This window comes from Euleptes europaea, chromosome 2 (assembly GCF_029931775.1).
Source record: "Euleptes europaea isolate rEulEur1 chromosome 2, rEulEur1.hap1, whole genome shotgun sequence".
Taxonomy (NCBI): domain Eukaryota; kingdom Metazoa; phylum Chordata; class Lepidosauria; order Squamata; family Sphaerodactylidae; genus Euleptes; species Euleptes europaea.
In genome coordinates, this window is record NC_079313.1 from 82,633,568 (window position 1) to 82,657,175 (window position 23,608).

Genomic DNA, 23,608 nt, shown 5'->3' on the forward strand with positions numbered 1-23,608 from the left:
ACTAAGTATGAGATGAGCCAAAGGTCTTATTGTAGGAAAGGTGAGTCATAATAACTACGTGTGCATGCTGGCTATGTGATATGCAAATTCTTTTAAGGAAACTGAAAGATGTACACACACGAACACATGAAGCTGCCTTCTACTGAGCCAGACCCTTCGTCCATCAAAGTCAGTATTGTCTGCCTGTATTTGTCCCTCTGTGTATAATGATGTCGTTAAAGTCATATTTGGTATTTAAGACACTGGACTGGCACTTAGGGGAACATCAGTTCAGTCTTCTGTTTTGCTCTGTCAAGGGGCACTTATTCAAGATCACATAACCTTAATTAACTTAACCTTTGTACACTTCATTCTCTTTGTCCTCACAGTTAGGGGGTTTGAGGAGTGTAATGGAGTGGTTTCCTCTGCTTTTCAATGCACGTTCCTATGTGAAAAGAGAAGTCTAATCTGCATTTGTGAATATGCCGTATGGGACTAGCAATTCTTTCAGAGTGCAATCTTGTACATGTGGTGTAGGAAGGTTGCGAAGTCTCTAAATATTTGGAAGGACTAAATAATACGTGTGTGATTTTTCCATGACTCAAAAGCCAAACAGCTGTCTGCCAAAGTCCCCAGGTTATTGAAAGAAGCTCTGTATGAAACTCCTGGGTGTGGTAGTACAGAGACTTGGGCTTTTGTTGACATCAGTATGCAGATGACACCCAGCTTTGCTTCTGATGTCTGTCTAATCCTGGGAAGGAAGTGGAAATTCTGAACCAGTGTTAGAGATCAGTGGTGAACTGGATAGAGGCAAACAAGGTAAAACTTAGGGTGATTCCTTGCTGGGGCTACTCTTCACTGCTGCTCTGGCATTAGCAGCAGGCAGAATTACAATGGTGGATCCACATGTTGGCTTCTGAAATAATTTAGTTCCAGATTTTTCTCATCTACATAGGGGATTCTGTTCTGTTACGACCACGAATCCAATGCCCGCCCTCTGTTTACTGACATTGTTGGAAGTATATTTCTTTTGTCCCCCACCCCCCCTTTTGAACTGATTAGTAATATAACTTCACAACACCATCAATGTTGCCTGATGGCAGGAATAGAACTTACAGCAATTCACAGTAGTGTAACAGTGGTGTGATAGTGTCAACGTTTTTAAAATGGCAACTGTGGAAAGCAGTTTAGAGGTTGACAGCTGGAACTGTGCTTTCCAGCACAGACCAAAATGCATGTTATCCTAGAAACACCGTAAAACAGTTAGCACGAAGACTGCACCCACCAGAGAATGTACTACTCTTAGAGCCAGTGTGGTGTAGTGGTTAAGAGTGGCAGACTCTAATCTGGAAAATCTGGTTTTTTCCAGTGGCCACTAAGGAGCCTTGCTAGGAAAAGCCCAACCTGACCCTGCCAGCTTTCTAAACACACTTGGCGGGCACAGGAAAGGTATTGGCAGTCACCGTGCTGCCCGCAGACACCACATTGAGGAGCCCTGCTCTACTGAATATGGTGAATAGGGGGAAAATGGGATCTCCACTCCCTCCTCTTTATCTTTTCTTGGTGTGGGGTTGTAGAGACTTAACACACTTTGCCAGATCTGTCTGTCAAATAGCACAAGCGTTTTCTTTCACTGATTGAGTAACTGGCTGGTTGCTTCCAGAGAGGAATTGATTAACATTCTTTTTTCTGCTGATCTCTGCTTTCTTTCTGGAAACAGAGTTTCTTGTGTCACTGCTGGGAAAAATGGATTTTTAGATGTCCTTGGCATTTTCAGAGGGCTTTGCCTCAGGCCTACTTAAGCTACATGTTACAATGAATGCGTGGCTGCCCCTCCCCAGTCTCTGCAGTAACATCTAATCATGTAGTAATATTAATTCTTAAGCACCTAAAATGCCCACGGTGGCATAAATATGAAACAGAGTAGGAAGCCATAAAATTCTGAGTAGAAGTTTTAAAACTCACGCAAGGGAAAGGAAAGAGTAGAAGAAGAAAATATATTTGACTGATGTCAAGATATGCGAAATTTTCCCTGCCCTTTGCTATGCTTAACTGGCTGCCACCTAGGGTTGCCAGGTGCCCACTGGTGGCGGGCAGACCCCCCGCAATTTACCCCTCTGCCCGCTGACCACCTGAGGGTCAGCGGGCAAACGTGCACGCGCGCGTACATACCGCACGCACGTCACGTCTGGTTTAGAACTGGAAGTGCTGCCTGGCGAGGGCCCTCGTAAAGGGCCACTTTGCCACTCAAACTAAGAGGTATAAGGCCCCTTGCAAGGTGGCACTTCTGGTTCTAAACGCACTCACATTCCCGATAGCAGCCGAATAGCCTCCCGCTGGAGGAGAGGGGGGGACCTGGCAACCCTACTGCCATCTGAGGTGGGAGATGGGCAAATGTCTTCTGTAGCTAAAAGCTGCCAAGGAGATGAGCAGCAGACATTTGTACACTGCAGTATAATTTGGGCCTGACTCAGTTAGACTTCATCACACTGCATTCCAGTCCACTTCTGGGTTTAATTCATAGTGTTAGTTGTAACCTTAAAAGCCCTACATAGTCTGATTCCAGCGGTTGTCACCTGAAGCCCTATTCTGTGTGCCTCCATTATCTGAAATAAGGTGAGCAGCCATGATGCAAGGCAGGACTTTTTTATGCGATAGCACCTCCGCTATAGAACACCCTCCCCACAGGTATTAGGCTGGCTTTGAGAGTGCTAAGTTTCTGTTGACAGCGACAGATGTGGTTGTTTGCTCAGGCATTTTGTTTACCGTGTATTATATATTGGTTTTAAATTGTCTGTAAGCTTCCTCAGGTGCCTTTGTATAGAGTAGGGTAAAAATTGTTTAAATAACTGCTATTTTCTAAGTTTGAAGTTTCCTCATAGAATCAAATAATACATTTATTACATCCTGGCATATATTGCATGTTTTTTTGCTTTCAAAGAGTTGTGTTTTACATTATTTTTCTGCAGTTTGCTTTTTGGCAGCTTTTCAGCAGTTGTGCAGCATAGTGAGTCACTGCTTTCTGCAGTAGTCAGTTTTTAGTTTTCATCTAAAGGACTCAGGAGGAATCAAACTCCAAAAGATCAGCATATTGTTTGGATCCTTTGCAGTCTGGTTTTTAGCCTGGTTATGGGACTGAACCAGCATTGGTCACCCTGACGGATGACCTATGTTGGGAGATGGACAGAGGGAATGTGACTCTGTTGATTCTCCTGGACTTCTCAGCAGCTTTCAATAGCATAAATCATGATATCCTTCCAGACCACCTTTCCAGGTTGGGACTGGGAAGTACCATTTTGCAGTGGGTCCAGACCTACCTGAAGGGTAATTTTCAGAAGGTGGTTCTGGGGGACTGATGTGAGCCCCTTGTCCTTTGGCCTGCAGTGTCCTATAAGGCTCCATATACATGAAACAGCTGGGTGAGGTCATTTGGAGATTGGGACTGGATTGTCACCAGTAAGTGTACGACACGCGCACCTGTATTGTGCTTCTGGCTGGTCCCAGGGAGGCCGTAGAAACAGGGTTGCCAGCCTCCAGGTACTAGCTGGAGATCTCATGCTATTACAACTGATAGAGATCAGTTCTCCAGCCGATAGAGATCAGTTCCCCTGGAGAAAATGGCTGCTTTGCCAATGGGATTGTATGGCATTGAAGTCCCTCCCCACCCTCCTCAGGCTCCCCCCCCCCAAAAAAAAACACCTCCCACCGGTGGCAAAGAGGGACCTGGCAACCCTACGTAGAAACCTTGAACCGGTGACTGGAGGTAGTTTGGGAGCAGATGCGGGGTAATAAATGGAAACTTAATTCTGACTAAACAGGTGCAACTGGTGTGGGAAGGTCTGATCGGGCACTTAGCATATCACCAGTTCTGGATGGGGTTGAATTTACCTTGAAGGGACAGGTCTGTAATTTGGGGGTGCTCTTGGACCCAGGCCTATTGCTGGATAAATAAGTGGCAGCCTTTTTTTAACATCTGGCCATTGTGGTACATGCCCTGGTTATATCTAGATAAGATGACTGCAGTGCCTTCTGCGTGGGACTGGATGCAAGTTATTAACTGTAATCGTTCAAAAAGATTGCACCAAACAAGCTTGGGTAAAACTGCAGCAAAGCAGGGGAAACATGAACAGTAGATAACCAGCGGATGACATTGAGTGGCTGTTCCTAAAAAACAAAAAAAAAGCAGCACTCCAGTTTGGATGCCATACCGAAGCAGCCTGTTCTGTCAAAAGGCTCAATCCTTTGTTGACAGCTGCAGTGTTCCAATGCAGAGATGGGTGCTTGTGTGAGTAACCAACAGGTCTAAGCAGCATGGAAGTGTAATCCTACAATACAGGTCATCAGAATGAGTCTTAACCATACACGTATCTCCTGCCATTGCCTATCATGTATTCACTTCATGAAGACAGGCTTGCTTGTGCCAGCATCAACCAGAGCAGGAAGCCAATCTCAAACATTTGGACCTTCATGCTTAGCTCAGCTTTCTTTCTTTTTTTTCTTTAAAAAAAATCTTATAGATCTTGTTTGTCTGCTGATAGGGCTTTGGCTAACAGATTTCTGCAGCTACTCCTCTAGTATGTTTAGACTCTGAAGCAATTTCTAGTGTTGTATTTTCAAATGTTTTCCCTGTACAAGCACAAATAACCAAAACACAGATTTTCCCACAAGGACATGGAGGGGCTATATGGTTGCCAGTTCCCCAAATGGTACGCATTCTTCATGTTTTATATTTGTTTATCTCCGATTATCTCACAAGAGGAAGTGGGCGGGAAGGCAGGTGTGAGGTAACAGTCCTTCCTTTTTACTAGAGGGAATAGCTGTGTGAAATGTGTGGAACTTGTAAGAGCAGTTTCTGTGATAAGTAGCCAGTTGCACAGTGTAAGCCACCACAAGGTTTGCATAGTAGCTGGTAATACTGAAAGAGGAAATGTGAGTGAAATGCACTTTGTGCGTGTGTGTGTTTCTGACATAATGTGGTTAGAGGCACCTCACACATCTCTGGCGAGATGCATGTGCTTCTGACAGGTAGTCAGCTCGTGCTCCTCACTTTGGAAGAGACTAAGGAGTTCCCTCTTCATATGTTTACTCCAGAAATGCAAAAAAAAGAGGCAACATGGCTCTGTTGGGTATTGTTATGATCTGAGACACCACTCTCAGCTTGAGGTCCTAACTGAGCTGGTACGGGGGCCACTTTCTAGATCCGTGTTGGCGAACCTATGGCATATGTGCCGGACTTGGCACGCCAAGCCCTCTCTGTGGCCGTGCGCGGGGGCGGCGGGAGCTTTGAAGGCAGCGCGGAGCCGTTCAAAGCCCCCCCCCCTCCCTGGACTCCCCGCCGGGCTTTGAAGGGCTCGGAGCCGTTCAAAGCCCCCCCCTCCCTGAACTCCTCGCCGCCCAGCTGGCAGCGCGGAGCCATTCAAAGCACCCCCCCTTCCCTGGACTCCCCGCCGGCTTTGAAGGGCTCTGCGCTGCCTGCAGGCAGTGCGGAGCCCTTCAAAGCCCCCCCCTTCCCTGGACTCCCCGCTGCCCAGCTGGCAGCGCAGAGCCCTTCAAAGCCCCCCCCTTCCCTGGACTCCCCACCGCCCGGCTTTGAAGTGCTCCTTCAAAGCCCCCCCCTTCCCTGGACTCCCCGCCTCCCAGCTGGCAGCATGGAGCCCTTCAAAGCCCCCCCCCTTCCCTGGACTCCCCGCCGCCGAGCTGGGAGGAAACCTCAGTATTCAGGTTAAATTTCCGTGTTGACACTTTGCAATAAATAAGTGGGTTTTGGGTTGCAGTTTGGGCACTCGGTCTCTAAAAGGTTCGCCATCACTGTTCTAGATCAAGGCAACTCCAGAGACCTACCTAACTCTGCAGTGAGTGATGCATACCTCAGCAATATTTTCCAGCCCAGAATCCGTGTACAGCTCAGCTACTGATTCCAATGTAGCTGCTCTAGACCAACACAGCTATCCTCTAAAAGTAGTGTACACTTGATTTTTCTTTGGCTCGAGACATCACTTACATCTTTTGACCAGGAGAGAAAGGCACCTAATTGAATTACCATCAAAGATACGGGTACCAGACCATGGCAGCACAACACTAAGTTAGAGGCCTTTGACTTATATTTCTTCCTTTGGTCACAGAGAATTATTATTATTACATTTCATCTTTGTCTAGTTTTGAGATTATTAATGTACTATTTTAATGTCTGGGGCTTTTTTGTATGATTACTATTATTTGACCACTGAGGAAGGCCAACAGGCTGAAACGCATCTGGTCACGGTCAATAATAGTCCTTTTTATTTATGTACACTTGCGATGCTACTATTTGGGCCAAGGCATGTTTTTTAAAAAAGAAATATTGTCATATATATTTTTCCTATATTTGTTTATATTTATGTTTTTAACCTATAGATATTGAGCCCATATGTATATTGTCTTAATCTTCTTTGGTTCTTTATGCAAAAATCTAATTCAATAAAAATAAAGCTTAAAAATGAGCCAATCAAATACTTTTTTTTACAAAAGAAAAGACTAGATATTTTATCACAGATAAAAAAGGTTATATGGAATTGTATTGTCATAAAAATTTATATATCTATATCTATATCTATATCTATATGTATCCCAACTTATTGCCTTAGGCTTAGGCAAAGCAAATGTCAAACAACAAAAAGTTGCAAGGACAGTTCATTAGAAACAGTTCATTAGAAAAACAAAAGTCATGCACAAATTAAAAATGTAGCCAAACCTGCCAAATTGATTTGCCCTACATCAAATGCCCTCTAAGATAAAACTTTTTTACACAGCTTCCTGTGCAGCAAATGAAAAAAGCCAGTGCCCTAACTGTTTTCATACAGAAATCCCCAGAGAGGGCACCATAAGGAAAAAGCTGTCTGAAGAATGTAATTTATTCTCTTAGGACAAATCATTCCACCCTGGGAGAGGAAGATGCAGTCTCTTGAATTCCCAAGTCTCATGAAACTGACCAGAAAAATGATCTTGGAGCTGTGGTGTATAGATCTATGAAAACATTGACTCAGGGCTCACTTTAGGTTTTCCTGGCATTCTCCCTGGTACTGCTGTGATTGGCAGTCGCTTTCCAGATCTCAGGCAGAGATCACCTAGCAGCAGTTCCTTTTGAGATGCTGGGAGGGGGGGGGGGTTTGCAGACAAAGCAGGTGCTCTACCACCAAGCCACAACCCACTTCATAATAATCAAGAGGTCGGAGCATCTTCTCTTCAAGGAAGGGCTAAGAAGCTCATGGCTTTCCAGTTTAGAGAAAAGACAACTAAGAGGGGACATGGCAGAAGTTTATATAACAATGCATGGCTTATGGCCCCTAGTTTACTTGGTTCTAAAACGGGGGATGGACATCTTTTTAGACACGGTGTGAAACAGGACGCTGAGCTAGATAGTCCAGTAGTCTGATCCAGCATGGCTGTTTTGATGCGATTGTAGTAATGTTTATTTTTCTGAAAGGAAGCAGAATGGATGTTAGCATAGTAACACTGGAAAGGCAATAAAACAAATAATTTATATAATGCCGTCTTTGGTCATTGGATTAGTATGAGATCAGTGTTAAATGGCATTAGAAAAAGTTACCAGCCTTGTTTCTTCCTCCAAAGGAGACCAGCAACCTCACACACTGTTTTCTATCATTGCAAGGGCTAGAAACATAGCTGCCAAGTTTCAAAAGTGGAAATAAGACTTTCCCAAAGGCCATTTATATACCCAGAGAAGTCTGGAGTCCAGATAAGCTGTCAAACTCCATCTTTGTCCACTTCATGCTAGACGGCTGATCTACAGAAGGTTTGAGATTACACAAGATTGAGGTGTCCGTTCACTTTACTAATCAATATTAATTATGAAATTCAATAGTCCTAGTCAGCAGCCTTCCATTAGACTTTAACAAAAGGAGGCAGGAATGTGAATGACTTCAGCAAACAGGAAAGAAGCTTAAGCATTAAATGTGCAACAAAAGCTTGAATTTCAACAGGATAGTCTGTAGATTTGTAACTACCCTCAGTTTACATATTCTGTTATAATGCAACTTGTTTAAATTCAGAGGAGAGTTAATGTACTTAGCTTCAGGTGATACATCTGGACTGAACAGCTCAAATGAGTGGAAAAGAGACATGTTGACATCCAACATTTTAAAGCTGCTTCCTTTGTTTCCTGAGTAACATAGTGACTTCTGCAACTCTCTGTACTAACCCCACCCCACCCCCACCCCGCGTCAGTTTCATGCTTCTTCCCCACTTGATCTCTAAAAGAGTCTAACGGTGCCAGGATTTTCTTTTTGCACCTAGAGGTTATACTCCTTCTGTTTGCTAGAATATCTTTGCAAAGCTGATATGCACCTCAGGACATAAATATCCCCCTTATGATACCCTCTGGGGCCATAGCTATTTCTAGCTGAAACTCTGCAGGCATGTGGTAAAGAAGTTGTTTAGCGGCAGAGAGACTTTCCTACCTTTCACATACAGGAAGGATGAGCTGGCTCATGTTGCAGTTTCTGGTAATGATGTTTCTTTGATGTGCTTTACATGGCTTCAGGCATCCACCGCATAGAGGAAATTGTTCATCACTGACTCTAGCTGGCTTTCTTGCCCAGAATGCTAACATTATCATGCCTGGCTTTTGTCTGGGCTGGGGGAAGTGAATTAGTTTGGGGAGGAAAAAGTTACACACCATCATCCCTTGTACTTCTTCCTCAATCCAATTACCTGCCATTTGAGAATGTATCTATTAAAAATATAGTGGGGAGATCACTGCCTGATTTCCTGTGGTGACATTTGGTTCAGCACTGAGACTAATTACTTAATCAAGATAGGTATTTGTTCCTTTTGCTACCTGATTCCCCCCCCCCCCCAAGCGCTTGACCTTCTGGGGCTTCTAATAACTCTGCTGGTTTTGTTTGTGCTCAAAAGCACAGGGTAAATCAAGTTGCTGAGCTGTAAACCAGGAAGTAACCTGTTCAGATATTGCCACTAGGTCAATTCATGCTTCAAAAACACATATTCTACATATGGCAGAGATCAAGATTGTGCCTGCTGGCCCTGGACATCATGTGTACATACAAATGTATAAATGTAGGCTTTGAACCGATCAGCCATATGACGCCTGTATATTTATAGGGCTTTCTGCGGATGTTTGCCTGCATACATGGAGTGGGGTTAATGGGTACAGTCTCTTCCCTCAACATGCTTTTGAACATCTGAACAGGATTTCTGTCACAAACACACTAGATGATCTTAGAAAAGGCACTGTCTCAGTTTCTCCCCTCCATCTGCAATATGGAAATAACTGTAGAGCTGCCTTGCTGGGCTGTTTTAAGGACCACTGTGAGTGTAAGAAGTACTTTGAACACTCACAAGATCCACATAAAAATGTTACAGACATTATTAGCTGTGGACCAAAGTTGTACCTTTTGAAGCTTTTGTTTTATTGTTTTGGATCTGAACGTTCTGCTCTTCAGTTTTTATTGGTAGAGAAGTTGCTTCTCTTATCAGTGCATCAGTGCCTGACTGCATCTGAATAGAATCAGTCCTTATTTACTTCATTTATACTCTGCCTTTCCCCCACTGGGGAACGAAAGCGACTTACATCGCTCTCCTCTCCTCCATTTTATCCTCACAACAACCCTGTGAGGTAGGTTAGGTTGAGAGTGTGTGATTGTCCCAAGGTGACCCAGCACAGCAAAGGGAGGATTTGAACTTGAGTGTCTCAGATCTTAGTCTGACACACCAACCATTGAGATAGATCACAATGGGTAGCCATGTTAGTCAGTCAATGGCAGTAGAAAAGAGCAAGAGTCCAGTAGCACCTTAAGGACTAACAACATTTCGGGCAGGGTATGAGCTTTCTGAAGAAGTGAGCTATGGCTCACGAAAGCTCATACCCTGCCAGAAATTTTGTTAGTCTTTAAGGTGCTACTGGACTCTTCCTCTTTTTTACACCCACCATTATACCACACTGGCTCTGTAAGCTTAGTGGCAGGAATAGACAAGCATAGAATATCAGAAATCCCATTTCATTTGTTTCCAACCATTATAGGAGCCCTGGCAAAAGGAAGCAGGTAACCAGCTCCCTGGGGAGGGAAGGTAGCATGGTATAGCCAGATCTTGTCAGATCTCGGAAGCTAAGCAGGGTCGGTACTTGGAAGGGAGATTTCCAAGGAAATCCTCTACCCCTGTAGATGAAGGCAATGACAAACCACCTCTGCTTCTCACTTGCCTTGAAAACCTCTCGCTGGGGTTGCCAGATGTTGGCTGCAGCTTGACAGCGCTAATTGCGCATACACCCACGCCAGTCCAGAAGAACTGAAATCTCAGGTGCTGATCTGTGCAAAGGAGCATTGAAGCTTTCCAGAGCTTCTCTGCAATGATAAGATGGTGGGCTGATATTTCCCCCTGGTGGCTGACCTGAATAAAATGATTATTTGAAGCTAATGTTTGACTGGTCAACAGCTTCATCCCAGAGTTTCTGAAACATTATCTTAGTACCCTTTGCTAAGTCAAAGATAGTCCTTTTTGAGCCACATGAACAAGGTTGGCATTTTGCCAGGGTAATACACTTACACACAAATGAAAAAGGAAGCAGTATGGTCCCTAAAGCAGACAACCCATTTTAAAGGTTCCTTGCAAGCGAGTACACTTATGCAAATATCTTGAAGGAAAAAAAATAATAACTCACTTGAGTGCTAACACTCAGGTCAACATGCACAATATCTTGCATTATTGGGAAAGTGTAGTTTGGCATTCTGCCTCATGGCTTAATCAAGACAGTCCATCCTGTGCTTCACATTCAGTAAGTGCATGTTAAAGGTTCTTCTGTTATTCAAAGTGATGCAAAAATTGCATATTTAAATACTCCACCTTGTAAATAAAAAAACCTCCCATTAGATTTTTTTTGGGGGGGGGAGTCACAGGAAGAGGTTTCCACTGATTATTTTTTTTTTTTAGCATGCAGGGAGGGTTTTTTAAGATGGGAGGAGTGAGTCAACATACAATCCCTATTTTATTCTGAAATGGTATAGTCTGTATCACATGGTCTTTCTGTGTGTTTTTTTCTTTGATCATGTAGATCATCTCAGAGGAGTTGGGGAGCAGTTTAGACCACCCTTGGCAAAACTGTCTGTATCTCTGTGAAGGGCTATCTCCTACTTTAAGAGTCACTCTTATACCTAGGGCTGTGCAAATCTTGAGTGCAGCTGTTATCCTGAAGGGGCCTGTGTATAATGGCGAACAAAACAGTGACTGCTCTCACATTTCTTTCTGTCTCCAGGGGCTGGCCAGCCACAACTGGAGGCGAAGGGCTCCATCTTGCTGTCTGGCAGCTCCAAGCTCCTGATCGCCCTGAGATGCAGGAGGTGTTGAGGGCTCATCCATGACTCCCTCCTTTCTTTCCCAGGCTCCTTTCTTGACCCTGAGTTACCAGGAGGATGAATCAGCAGGATGGAGAGCAGAGCAATCTGGCTCATTCCCTGTTCGAAACTTTTCTCCGTGCCAAGCAGAGCAGAGAGGTGATGAGCAGCTTTGAGGCTCTGTGCAAACATCTGGGCCTGAAGCATACAGGCCGGCTCCAGTTCTACCACAAGCTCAAGTCTTGCCTCAACTATTGGAATGCCAAAGCCCTGTGGGTCAAGCTGGACAAAAAAGCCGGTCACAGAGACTATGATCAGGGAAAGGCGTGTGCCAACACCAAGGTAAGGAGGCAGACAATGGCTGCTGGGCTACAGCCCTTGGGATGGGTCACCGCATAAAGCGCTGGGAATTGTGGCACCTCATGAGCAGTTGCTGCATGGGAATCAGATGCCCTCTCCTAAGGGCAAACGTCTGGTTCAGGGATATTGCATGCTCCTAGAACATCACACCACACGATTCATTGTTGCTGGGAAAAATGCTCAGCTTGTGGAGCAGATGTAACTATGTTGGACTATAATGCTGGACTATGATGTAGGAGACCTAGGTCTGAGTCCTCATTCTGCCATGGAAACTAGGTGAGTGACGGCGGGGCAGTCACAAAATCTCTGACAAACATACCTCTCAGGGTTGTTGTGAAGATAAAATGGAGGAGAGAGTTATGTAAGCCCCTTTGGGTCACCATTGGGGAGAAAGATGGGGTATAAATGAAGTAGATGAATAAATACAACAACTGAGTGCTAACCGAGCAAGTTTGGCGCACACAAATGTGGTCCCGCAAAGCCCATTGTTATGCAAAACTCATTTCTTAAAACTTCCCTGTTCCCACAAAGGGGAATATTATTCAACTGTAGTGAGGCTCCTGGGCCTCCCCTTGTCCCTGGAAAGCCATACTATGGCTGCTGTTTGGATTAATACCACTCAGACCTACTAAAACCTGACAAGCTAGTTCCAGTGTTATTTGTTCATTGTCTGCCAGCACCAATGTCTGCTTTGTGGCACTGCTGGGGGGAAAAACTGATCACTCTGTGCCAACTTCTTTCAGTGCCTGATAATTGGGGCAGGCCCCTGTGGTCTCCGCTCAGCCATCGAGTTGGCCTTCCTTGGAGCCCATGTGGTGGTCATAGAGAAGAGAGACGCCTTTTCCCGGAACAATGTGCTGCACCTCTGGCCTTTCACCATCCATGACTTGCGGGCGCTGGGGGCCAAGAAATTCTATGGCCACTTCTGCACAGGCTCCTTGGATCACATCAGTGAGTACAACAGGAAAGGCTGGTTAACATGGGGGCAGACCTGAATTTGTTTGCAGCACCATGGAAATGCTACTGTTAGGGAATCAAGTAACGGTGATGGTGGTGACGGAGACAGGTTGGTAGAGGAGTATTTGACCAAATGCAAAAAAGGTTTGTTAAGAGGTCAGCAAAAACTATCAGTATGTTTCAAGGGCCAGCTGCTCTTCAACAGAACATTTAACTGCACTCCTAATTTACTTGTATAGGTTCTGTGGACAGGAGCTCAGTGTGGTAAAAGAACACCTTGAGTCAGCTGAGGTAACTTGTCTGAAGAAAGGGGAATCAAATTTCTATCAGGCTTTATCTACTTTACTTGAGGCTCTGCTGTAAAGTAGTTACTGTCATTGGGGAAAACTTGTAACCCATGGAGGTGAAGTTGAGAAGCAGCTCACTTTATATACTGAAACATTTCCACGTATGAGCCTTACTCTGTTAAATATGTTATTTTCTGTTAAATAAACCTTAGTCGCTCATCTCCATCTGAGGGCTTTTCTGCATTCTCTTTTTCTTCGCCTCCCAGTTTCTGTTTCCTCTGTGTTTTTTAAAAGTTCCATGCGTGTTTTGCTCCCTCTAGTGGGCCATTAGATATCACACCCGATTTTATCAAGAGTAAAAAAGTTGCTGCTGCAATCAGCAGGGAAATAAACTCTATTTAATCTTCTGCTATATCGAATCAACCACTAGAGGGAGTAAAACATGTGTGGAACTTTAAAAAACACAGAAGAAACAGGAACTTCCAGACGAGAAAAAGAGTATGTGGAAAAGGCTCCAGTCTTTTGGTTCTTGTAGGTTATCCAGGCTGTGTAACCGTGGTCTTGGAATTTTCTTTTCTGACGTTTCGCCAGCAACTGTGGCAGGCATCTTCAGAGGATTAACACTGAAGGACAGTGTCTCTGAGTGTCAAGTGTGTAGGAAGAGTAATATATAGTCAGAAAGGGGTTGGGTTTTAGCTGAGTACTGTCCTGCAAAAGTAATGTGCTCCAGTCTTGTCTGTCTAGCCAAATGTCTCGGAAAAAGTGACTTCTGCTTGCACCATTAATAATTACAGCCTTGGTCTAGCTGGTTCCCAAATAAGAGACCTTTAGGGAACACATAGCTTTAATCAAATATTGTGTCCCCACTTTTACATGATTGTGGAGGGCTGGATTTTAAATAATCCATAGGCCAGAGTGAGGGACTGGACATTCTTCAGTCCAGTGGGCAGTTGCCTCAGAGTCTTCTTTCTCTCTCTCTCCCTCTCCCTCCCGCTCCCTCTCCATCTCATCTCCACCACAGGTACCCTTTCAAATGACAATTCAGGACTGCTAATAAACTTAATCAAATTCAGTCCTAAATTGTGATTTTGAATCTTGTTTTTTATGCTTTAATGTATTTTATTTTATGTGTTTTATCTATGCTGTAAGCTGTCTTGCGTTCCACAAGGAAGAAAGGCAGCTAATAAATAAGTAAGAATTCTGTGCTTCCAACACCAGGAATTTGGCAAGGAGATCAGAACTCAGACTTCTTTCCAAAATGCAAAAGGGCTGGCTCAGTTAGCTGGTGGGGTGGTGTTGGACTCTGAAGAAAACTTTAAGATGGTCACTGATGATATCGAGTAGACCAGCTCTGTTTTCCTCTCTTTCTTTCTGCAGGTATCCGCCAACTGCAGCTGATCTTGCTGAAAATAGCCTTAATCTTGGGTGTGCAGATCCATAACAATGTGCAGTTTAAGGGGCTCATTCCACCGGCAGCGAAGTCAGATGGACAGGGTGAGGAGGTCAAGAGACCAGGTCCCCTGAATCTTCAAATACTATGTATTGTATCCAGGTCCCTCATTCCCTACCTGTGTGTCCACCTGTGAGGTGTGATTAAGTTTTTCTTCAAAAAGCACAGACAGCCACTGATCTTCAGGGATTCTTTTCTCCTTGCTAGGAGTGGAGTTATTTCCCTAACTAAAAGAGTAACCTGGTGCCTTGGGAGGTAGCGTATTTTACTGCTGTTGAGTCTAAAGTGCAGAGAATTAATATGCCTTGTAACACTTATAGCTAAAAAGACTATCTTTTGGACTCAGAAGCAATCCCTAAAATTAGACCTGCCCTGAAGTTAATATGTTGATGCAAAATAAACTCAAAAGCTGTTTGTAAAACTCCCTTTGAGTAGGTAATTCAGGGGGATTGTAAAACCAACATTTCTTGGAAGAGTTTCATATCCATTTCCCCCCAAATCTTCAGTTTTTGTTTACATTGCCATCAAAGCATAACTAGAAAGAAAAGAGGGCTTCACCCCTCCACACACACATACCACACCACCACCAAAGTTGCTGTTCTCACATAATTACTCATGTAATGTGGGTTTGTCACGCTATCTTTTCATTCATTTCCTGTTTTCATTCATGACTGATGCCTCCCTCATTGCAAGGAAAATGCACAGCTGAATGTCAGTTTTGGATTTCACATCAGGGCACTGAGGGGCTGCTGCATGCTTTCCAGCGAAGAAACTCTAGCAACTCAGAGTTGCCCTTGCTGCCTAAACAGGCATGTCCCAAGGGAGGTAGGATAGGATTGGCAGTTAGCAAGGAAACTGATTACTCTCCCTCACTCTTTATTCTTGTAGTTGGTGGCTGGAGGGCTCTGCTGCATCCCTGCTCCTCTCCCCTGAGCCAGTATGAATTTGATGTCCTAATCTCCGCAGGCGGAGGCAGGTTTGTGCCAGAAGGTGAGCAGTCATTTAAGGCCCACAGAAAAGGTGTGCTCCTTCTGTGGTGCTCAGAGTCTGTGGGAGAGCTTTCTTAGCAGGGCGATGAGGCAGAGTTTGGAGAATGTTCTTTTTCAGCGCAACATAAGAATGCTCCAAGTTTCTTACCAGCATCTTGTCAGAGCTACAGTCACTCTTGTTCTTAATCTTGGCCTTGAAGACGTGAGTGCTCCTGCTGAGAGAAGGAAGCTGTGGTTCTGGCTCTGTTATGTGGGGCAGATGGTCCCCTCCTCCTGGACAGAGTACTTCTGGCAGCCAAAGCAGATGGGAAGCTACTAGCTAGCCAGGACAGCTCCATGTAGATGTAACAGTCTGGGGTTTTTGGAACCTAACCAGAACTATTCACCAGAGGAAATGGTCTTGCGTTAATGCAGATTCACGCGATTGGAGACATCCTTCTGAAACCTCAGCTTTTGCAGTCATGAGTGTCTTTCAGATTTCAGAGAAACAAAGCTTCCTGTTACTTCTGGTTTGGGGAAATTGCAGCATTATTTGGAATCTAATAGATGAATGAATGAAGAGAAAAACTGAAAATGCCTGTTTTTTAATGAATAAACATTTTAAAAATTACACATCCCTTTGAGTTTTGCAAATAGAAAATCAATGCATAAATTAAACAATTATTATTTCATGATTGAGGGACTGGAGATAGACCATTATGTTGACGCAGAGGACTGGAGATTTGCTTGTCAGTGTCTTTCCTCTGGCTCTCCCAGTTAATTGAATTAAGGTGGTCCAATTAATTCCGAGGGGTGTACGTGGACAAGAGCAGCTTCCTGGCCTGACTTTAGCTAACCCTCTCACTTACAGTCTACAGCAACGCCAACTATGTATATGAGCCCAGCCATGGATCTTAGTAACTTGGGTCATAAAACATCTGAAAGGCATCTAGCCTTGGGGCAGGAGAGGAGATGAAAAACAAGGGGAAAGCTTTGCAGACCGTTTGCAACCAGGAAGCTGGCAGCTATTACATCATTTTCCAGGGCCTGCCCCCAGAGCTGGACTCTCTGGGGTATTCTTCACGGAGATTTGCTGCTGTTTCGATGCTGACTTGCGTCGGAGGCAAATTTTGGTTATTCACTGCAGATCCGTGTTTTCCCCCACTGAGCAAAATAAGCCGGGCTAAAAGAGAGGCAATCCAAACCACTTCTGAGCCGTACTTTCCAGTAGAAGAGCGTTTTCTTTCTCGGATGCCCATGAAAAAATGTTTGCTTCGCTCCCCGGGACGTCTCCTTTCTCCTCCCCCAAGAACGGTGATTGGCTGGGGCATCGCACCGGCAGGAGGGAGACCCAAAGCAGACTGTCTGCCCCTCTTCAGAAGGGTGATGGGGGTTTTGGCTTGGATCTGCCGCTCTCAGGATGCCCCCCCCCAACACACACACACACACACACAGGATCGCACTGGCTGGAGGGAGACCCAGAGCAGACTGGCTGCCCCTCTTCAGAAGGGTGATGGGAGTTTTGGCTTGGATTTCCTGCTCTCAGGATGCCCCCCCCAAACACACACACACACAGGATCGCACCGGCAGGAGGGAGACCCAAAGCAGACTGGCTGCCCCTCTTCAGAAGGGTGATCGGGTTTTTGGCTTGGATCTGCCGCTCTCAGGATACGCCCCCAACACACACACACATAGGATCGCACTGGCTGGAGGGAGACCCAAAGCAGACTGGCTGCCCCTCTTCAGAAGGGTGATGGGGTTTTTGGCTTGGATCTGCCGCTCTCAGGATACGCCCCCAACACACACACACATAGGATCGCACTGGCTGGAGGGAGACCCAAAGCAGACTGGCTGCCCCTCTTCAGAAGGGTGATGGGGTTTTTGGCTTGGATCTGCCGCTCTCAGGATACGCCCCCAACACACACACACATAGGATCGCACTGGCTGGAGGGAGACCCAAAGCAGACTGGCTGCCCCTCTTCAGAAGGGTGATGGGGGTTTTGGTTTGGATCTGCCGCTCTCAGGATGCCCCCCCCAACACACACACACACACAGGATCATGGGAAGAGTGGGCGGGATTAGGCAGATTTGGAGCGGTGAGTCATGAGCGGCAGCAGACGTAAGCAGCACAGAGAAGTGTGCTGTTTCTCCCGTGAAAAATTGAAAATGCCTCGGGATGGGGGGAGAATCTGCGCTGCCATGAAAAAGCTATTTAAATCAGTTTATTGTTTGCTCCGATTCGAAACCGAAGCAAAATCCACCGTGAAGAAGACCCCTCTGTGACTGCAGCAGTTCCCTGTCCCTCACCTTCGATTTTTCCAATCCTGCCCCCAATTTTACTGTTCCCCAAACATGAGATATAATTCATGTTGTGATCCTTTGATGCTACTGCTAGCCCCCTGCAGTTTGTTGGAGTTATACCATAAGAAGAAAGGATGATTATTTCCTTAGCTTTCTCTCTCCCTATCCCTTCCAAAATTTCATATTCAACATTCCATCTTCCTTTGAGATGTGGTAACTGACATCTACCCCTTGGAAGATTCAGTAGGTATCTGAACTGGGGGGGGGGGCATGGAGATGAGTCTCTGAAGTTACAGCGACAATCAGGTTTGGTCACTTCCCAGAGGACCCACATTGTAGATGAGGGAACTGCCCCCCATTGGGGATATATCCTCCATATGGTTCTTGTCTGTCTGCTCTCATCCCTACCCTCCATCCCTCCACTGAGTTGCTGAGCTAATGGGGAAGGTCTCTCTGTGTTTATCCCAAGGTTTTAAGCGGAAGGAGACCCGTGGGAAACTGGCCATTGGCATCACTACCAACTTCGTTAATCATCACAGCAGGGCTGAGGTGGAGGTGGCTGAGATCAGTGGAGTGGCTCGCATCTACAACCAGCAGTTCTTCCAAAACCTCTATAACAAAACAGGTCAGGGCCTGATGTCCCCCTCTGCAATTAGCAGTGCCCTGCCTTGTCTGTCATTCCACGCCGTGGAATGTAAAAAAGCAGGGAGGCCCAGTCAGAGGGAGAGGGTGGTTGGTCCTATCTCTGGGGATCCCTTATCACTTTGATGACTTTTAAGAAAAGTAGGGCCAGTTGTGCAAACTGGTTTATTCAGGGTATTATATACAGCTCAGGTTTTCTTGGCATAAAATTTCAGTTATCTTCTGGATATGGGTGTTTTTAAGTGCCTGCATACATAACCATGGCTTTATTTTTGTCTTTGAACAATACTAGGTATTGATTTGGAAAACATTGTCTATTATAAAGATGACACTCACTACTTCGTCATGACAGCTAAGAAGCAGAGCCTGCTGAAGAAAGGAGTCATCTTAAACGTACGTAAGGAACTACAGACCCTAACAAGGACTGTATGGGAAGAAAAAGAGATTAAAAACCATCATCTGAATTCTCATGCTTTTGAAGTGAAAGACAAGTAGAGTCAATTGATGCAACCACTTTGTGGATTTTATTTGATCCTTCTAGCTATCTAAGGAAATCCACGTAGCCCACTGCAGGCTTGTTGGTGATTTGTGCTTGCATCTCACTGGTAGACATGATATGCAGTGTGCATTTCACTTCACACATGCAAAGAATCCACATGAATTCAAAATCTACACAAAAAGCTGTAGTGTCGAGGAACAGAATAGTACTAGCTCAAGAGGTGGAGCTGGAGTGGAGGATCAGATTTCAATCCACTCCAGTGAAGAGAACTGCCCTTCAGCACACATCCCCAAATCCCAGAATGTCAAGAAGGAGGCTAGTCTGAACTTCTCTTTGACATATACAGAGAGTAGTTTGTCATGGTGGAGGGGTCAAATAATAGAACATCTTTCCCTACAGCCTGAGGTGGTACAATCCAGGAAGAGCTTTACCGCTTGATTCTGCTGATTGTATAAATAGGTCCTAACAAATGCTCTTGGGCTGTCAATTTGGATAATAGCTATAATTCCTATGGTCCTGGTTGTGATGGAAAACAAAGTTCATTAGTTAGTGGGCAAGGTTACACATGGTCGTGAGGCTTGCTCCCTAAATAGTCACTAAATAGAGTCAGTCTGTGGACAATACTTGGAATAGGAAACTTTGAAGAGAAAGCATTAATGGTGGCACGGAGCAGCAGGATGTGCTTCCAAGGGAGCTTTAGGATAACTTGACATGCAAAACTATTCTTGTTAATGGGGGTTTCTAATGTTTCCACCCACAAAAACGTTACGATGACAAGGAGGGTTATAGTTAAACTCTGCAGGAGATTAAAAATGAGGCCAAGGCTGATGGTGATTAGTGCGGCCCTTTTATTTCTCCTATTTAAACCCAGCAAATGTAAAAAATGTAGCTCAAGAAGATTACAATATAATGGAAGGGATGTTGCTATCTTTAGGACAAGCTGGACATAGAGAGCCTGCTGTCTCCAGAGAATGTGAACCAGGAAGCTCTTCTAGCATATGCCAAGGAAGCTGCCAACTTTTCTACCAATTACCAGATGCCCAACTTGCAGTTTGCACTGAACCATCACAGCCAGCCAGATGTTGACATGTTTGACTTCACCTGCATGAGCCGCTCAGACAATGCGGCACTAGTGCGTGACTGCAATGGCACCAACCTGCTCATTGGGCTGGTGGGGGACTGCCTGGTGGAGGTAAGTGACCCTTTAACGAGACCAGAACATTCATCGTGGTAGGGGCGCATCTCTACTGTCGTTGCTTGGAATTTACATTCACTTCTCTTTCCAGAAGGGCTGGTTTACGAGTTCAGAAAAACCACATGGTGCAGCTCTCCTGGGACTGCATTACTTTGAGAATGGGTGGTTCCTTACTGAAAAGTAAGGAATGAAAAGTTCTTGGCAGTTGGCTGCCCTGTTTCTCCCTGTGCTAGCTTCCAACAAATAGTTTTTTGTGTGTTTGTGTTTTATGTGGAAGAGCATTGCTATGTGTGAACTCCAGCCTTCAGTCTGCAGTGATACAATCCCAGGAAGCCAGCACCATGGGATTTTTTTGAAAGTGTAGTTTGGCACTCGTTCCCATGGACTTGTATGAGATGTGCACAGGTAACTGCATGAAGATTGCAGGCCTTGTAGATAGTGCTGTTCCAGCTGGAACGTTCACTTCCCTCTTACCACCGGGTGATAAACATGTGGTCAGGGGAACTGTTGTAAAAGACACTGCAAGGTGAAAGCTCTAAAGGATGGAGGGAACCCAGCTCCAACAAACGTGCTGAGTACTATAATGCTTCAGTCCAGGCAGTCTCAGTGTCTGGCATGATTAAGTCCAGGATGACTGTAGGTCAGATGAATGAGCCTTCTGTTTTCTGCAGGTAATTTCCATGAGATGCATCTTTCTTCAACAGGCCTCCTTTCTCCTGGGCTTAGCAGGGAGTCGTACCACTTGCCTGGGCAGACAGTATTCCTGCTTTTTGTGAGGCTGGGGGACAGTACTTTTGTTTGTGTAGCCTGGAGGCTCTTCCAGCAGCTGGGAATCCTGTTGTGTCTGATCTGGCATTTAATCCTTTGTACTCACGCACCCCTGGCATGCCGTTAGCTCACCTGGTAGAGCTCAGTTTGCCAGCTGACACTGGGAATGGGTGGAGGGCGAGTAAGGGGACCTCTTTAAAAGCCAGATTTTTCCAGACACACAAGTTGGCTGTGAAATAACCACGACAGCCAGATTCATCCTAGAACTGCAATTTCCTGCAATGTCTGTCCAATTTCAGTGTAGCTCAGCTGCGGACTAGTGTCTGTATACACTCACTTTGTTGAAGGCTCACAAAGTTTCCCTCTTTCTTTCTTTGTGTGTGCGTGTGTTCTCCAGCCATTCTGGCCGCTGGGTACTGGTGTGGGCAGAGGATTCCTGGCAGCCTTTGATGCTGCCTGGATGGTAAAGAGATGGGCTTCAGGGACACCCCCTCTGGATGTGCTGGCTGAGAGGTGAGCACTCTGCAATGGGATGACCTCTGGCTACAGGGATGATTGGGAAGGGAGGGCATTCCCCCCCCCTTTTTGTAGAAGTTCTATGTTACTGGTTCAGTGTTGGGAAAGGGATATAAATATCAGGAGCTGCTTTCTACCAAGCTGGTTACTGGTTCACCAGCCTCCTAGAGGGGCCAGCAGTTTAGTTCTTTGAAATGCAAAGCCAGAAGTTTAGTCCTTTGAAATGCAAAGCATGTGCTCTGCCACTGAAGTATTGCTGTCCAAATAGCGAGGCTCTGCTCCACATCTTGCCTAGATAGCCTACAGCCATTCTTCCTGCTTATTTATTCCTCAGGCGAGTTCAGAGTGTTGCAATGCCTGGTGATCCCTTTTTATCATTACAACAGCCCTGTAAGGTAGTTTCCACTGAGAGACAGCAACCTACCCAAGTCTACCTAGCTGAATGGGAATTTGGATCCAAGGCCTTTTACGCATGGGTTGTTACCATCGTGATCACCCCTTGCCCACTTCAAGGCTGTTTCTGGCAGCATCCAGAAAACATGGGGAAAACGTGGGGAGAGAGCAAAGTGATCTCCAGTGGTCAAAAAAGATGTGCATAATGAAACCGAAGCCCCCAAGGCATCCGGTGGGGGGGATTGATCTCCACGGAAACAACCCATGCATAACAAGGCCCAGGTCTCCCTGTTCTAAGTCCAGCATTCCATCCATTTCATTATGCTGGCTCTTAAAAGAAGACCGCTCCTCCTAGACTTCTACTGTCTTACTTAGCCAAAGGGTCCCCACTCTGAGGCTTCAGCTTTGAAATACTGCAGGAATCCTGTTGCTGCATGAGGGACCAGAATAAATAAAGCGGAGCGTTTCCAGCAGTCCCTTTGGGGTCAGATGTTGTCCCTGTTGGACCACCACAATTGTGCACTGCATTTGGATCTCAAGCCAGCTCCAGCTTCCTGCTACCTAGAATCTTGCCCTGACCTAGATGGCCCAGGCTAGCCTTATCTCGTTAGAGTTCGGAAGCTAAGCAGTATTGGCCTGGTTAGAACTTGGATGGGAGACCACCAAGGAAGTCCAAGGTCGCTATACAGAGACAGGCAATGGCAAACCACCTCTGTACGTCTCTTGCCTTAAAAACCCTACAGGGTTGCTATAAGTCACCTGCAATGTAACAGCAGATTCCATCACCAGAATCTACATAAATCTTCCTAGCAATTCCTTAGCAAGACAGGAGATCTCCAGAGTCATGTGTAACAGTAACCCTGAGGCCTGGAGGCACTGAGAAAGAGAGTGCAGGAGAACTTAACAATTCTCCTACAGTCAGAGAGGCAGCCCAAAGAGGTAAGGGAGGACCTCTGTGAAGAGGATGGCATGGTGGTTGCTATTTTGCCTAAATGTTGAGACACTGGGAGTCCCAACATGCCTTGCCGTGGATGAGCTAAAATGGAACATTCCTGCTTAATTTTCACTCAGAGAAAGCGTGTACCAGCGTCTGTCACAAACTTCCCCAGACAACACCAACAAGAACATCAGTCAGTACAGCATTGATCCCACCACGCGATACCTAAACATCAACCTTCAAGCCATCAAAGCTTCTCAGGTAACTTGCCTGGGAGCTAGGGAGGGAGGGAGCACCTTATGTTCCTTGGGAGTTTCTTCCCATTCTTCTCGTCCTTCTTCTTGGCCTTCCCACCCTTTTAAAATTGGCATCGTGCCTGTTTTATACTCCTCTGAGCCTTGTTCCAAAAAGTTAAAAGGATTTTGCAAAGAGACTGGCTCATTGGGGGTGGGATCTGCAGCATGGCGTGCCCTGCCTGCTCACCATTCTTCTGGCATGAAGGCTGTTCTCAGCTATGGTGTGGGGGGTGGTCCATTGTCTAATCTGAGAAGACAAGGACCTCAGACTGGGGGATTCAGCTTCTGGATCCAAGCTGTGGTCAGTGAGAGCTGTAACTTGCTGTGCCTGCTTTCAGATTCGCCACCTGTATGTGAAAGGAGCAATTGAAGAGGGCCAGAAGAAGAGGAGCAGTTGGGCTAGCCCAGAGGCAGTCTGCACAGGCAAGTCTAGATGGCTCCCTCCCCTGCCTGCATAGATTCACCTGAACACAACTCTGCCACTTGCTCTTGCTTGCCAGTCTATCTCTGTTAGACTGCTTATCAACTCTGCTTATTATTAAGCAGGACTTAATGATGCCTTCGTTCCTCCACACTCACACAGAATGTTTGCTGCTTTCAGACCTTCCTGCTCTTTTGCCATCTTTCCTACTATTTCTGTAAGGCAGTGCTGTGCGCCTGAGCAGCACTTGGTTATCCCAATATGTTGCTCTTATATAGTATGACTGCTTCC

At 45.6% G+C, this 23,608-nt stretch overlaps 1 protein-coding gene across 1 annotated transcript in view; it reads left to right on the forward strand.

Moving 5' to 3' along the window:
* Positions 1–11,393: 11,393 nt before the first annotated feature.
* MICAL1 (microtubule associated monooxygenase, calponin and LIM domain containing 1) overlaps positions 11,394–23,608 on the forward strand; it is a 28,337-nt gene continuing 16,122 nt past the window's right edge. The window contains exons 1-10 of the mRNA XM_056844147.1: positions 11,394–11,669; positions 12,431–12,638; positions 14,309–14,425; positions 15,270–15,371; positions 18,120–18,275; positions 18,585–18,685; positions 19,726–19,983; positions 21,152–21,267; positions 22,735–22,861; positions 23,235–23,319. Coding sequence (XP_056700125.1) covers positions 11,406–11,669; positions 12,431–12,638; positions 14,309–14,425; positions 15,270–15,371; positions 18,120–18,275; positions 18,585–18,685; positions 19,726–19,983; positions 21,152–21,267; positions 22,735–22,861; positions 23,235–23,319 — 1,534 coding nt within the window. The 5' untranslated portion in view covers positions 11,394–11,405. The remainder of the gene's footprint in view (positions 11,670–12,430; positions 12,639–14,308; positions 14,426–15,269; positions 15,372–18,119; positions 18,276–18,584; positions 18,686–19,725; positions 19,984–21,151; positions 21,268–22,734; positions 22,862–23,234; positions 23,320–23,608) is intronic.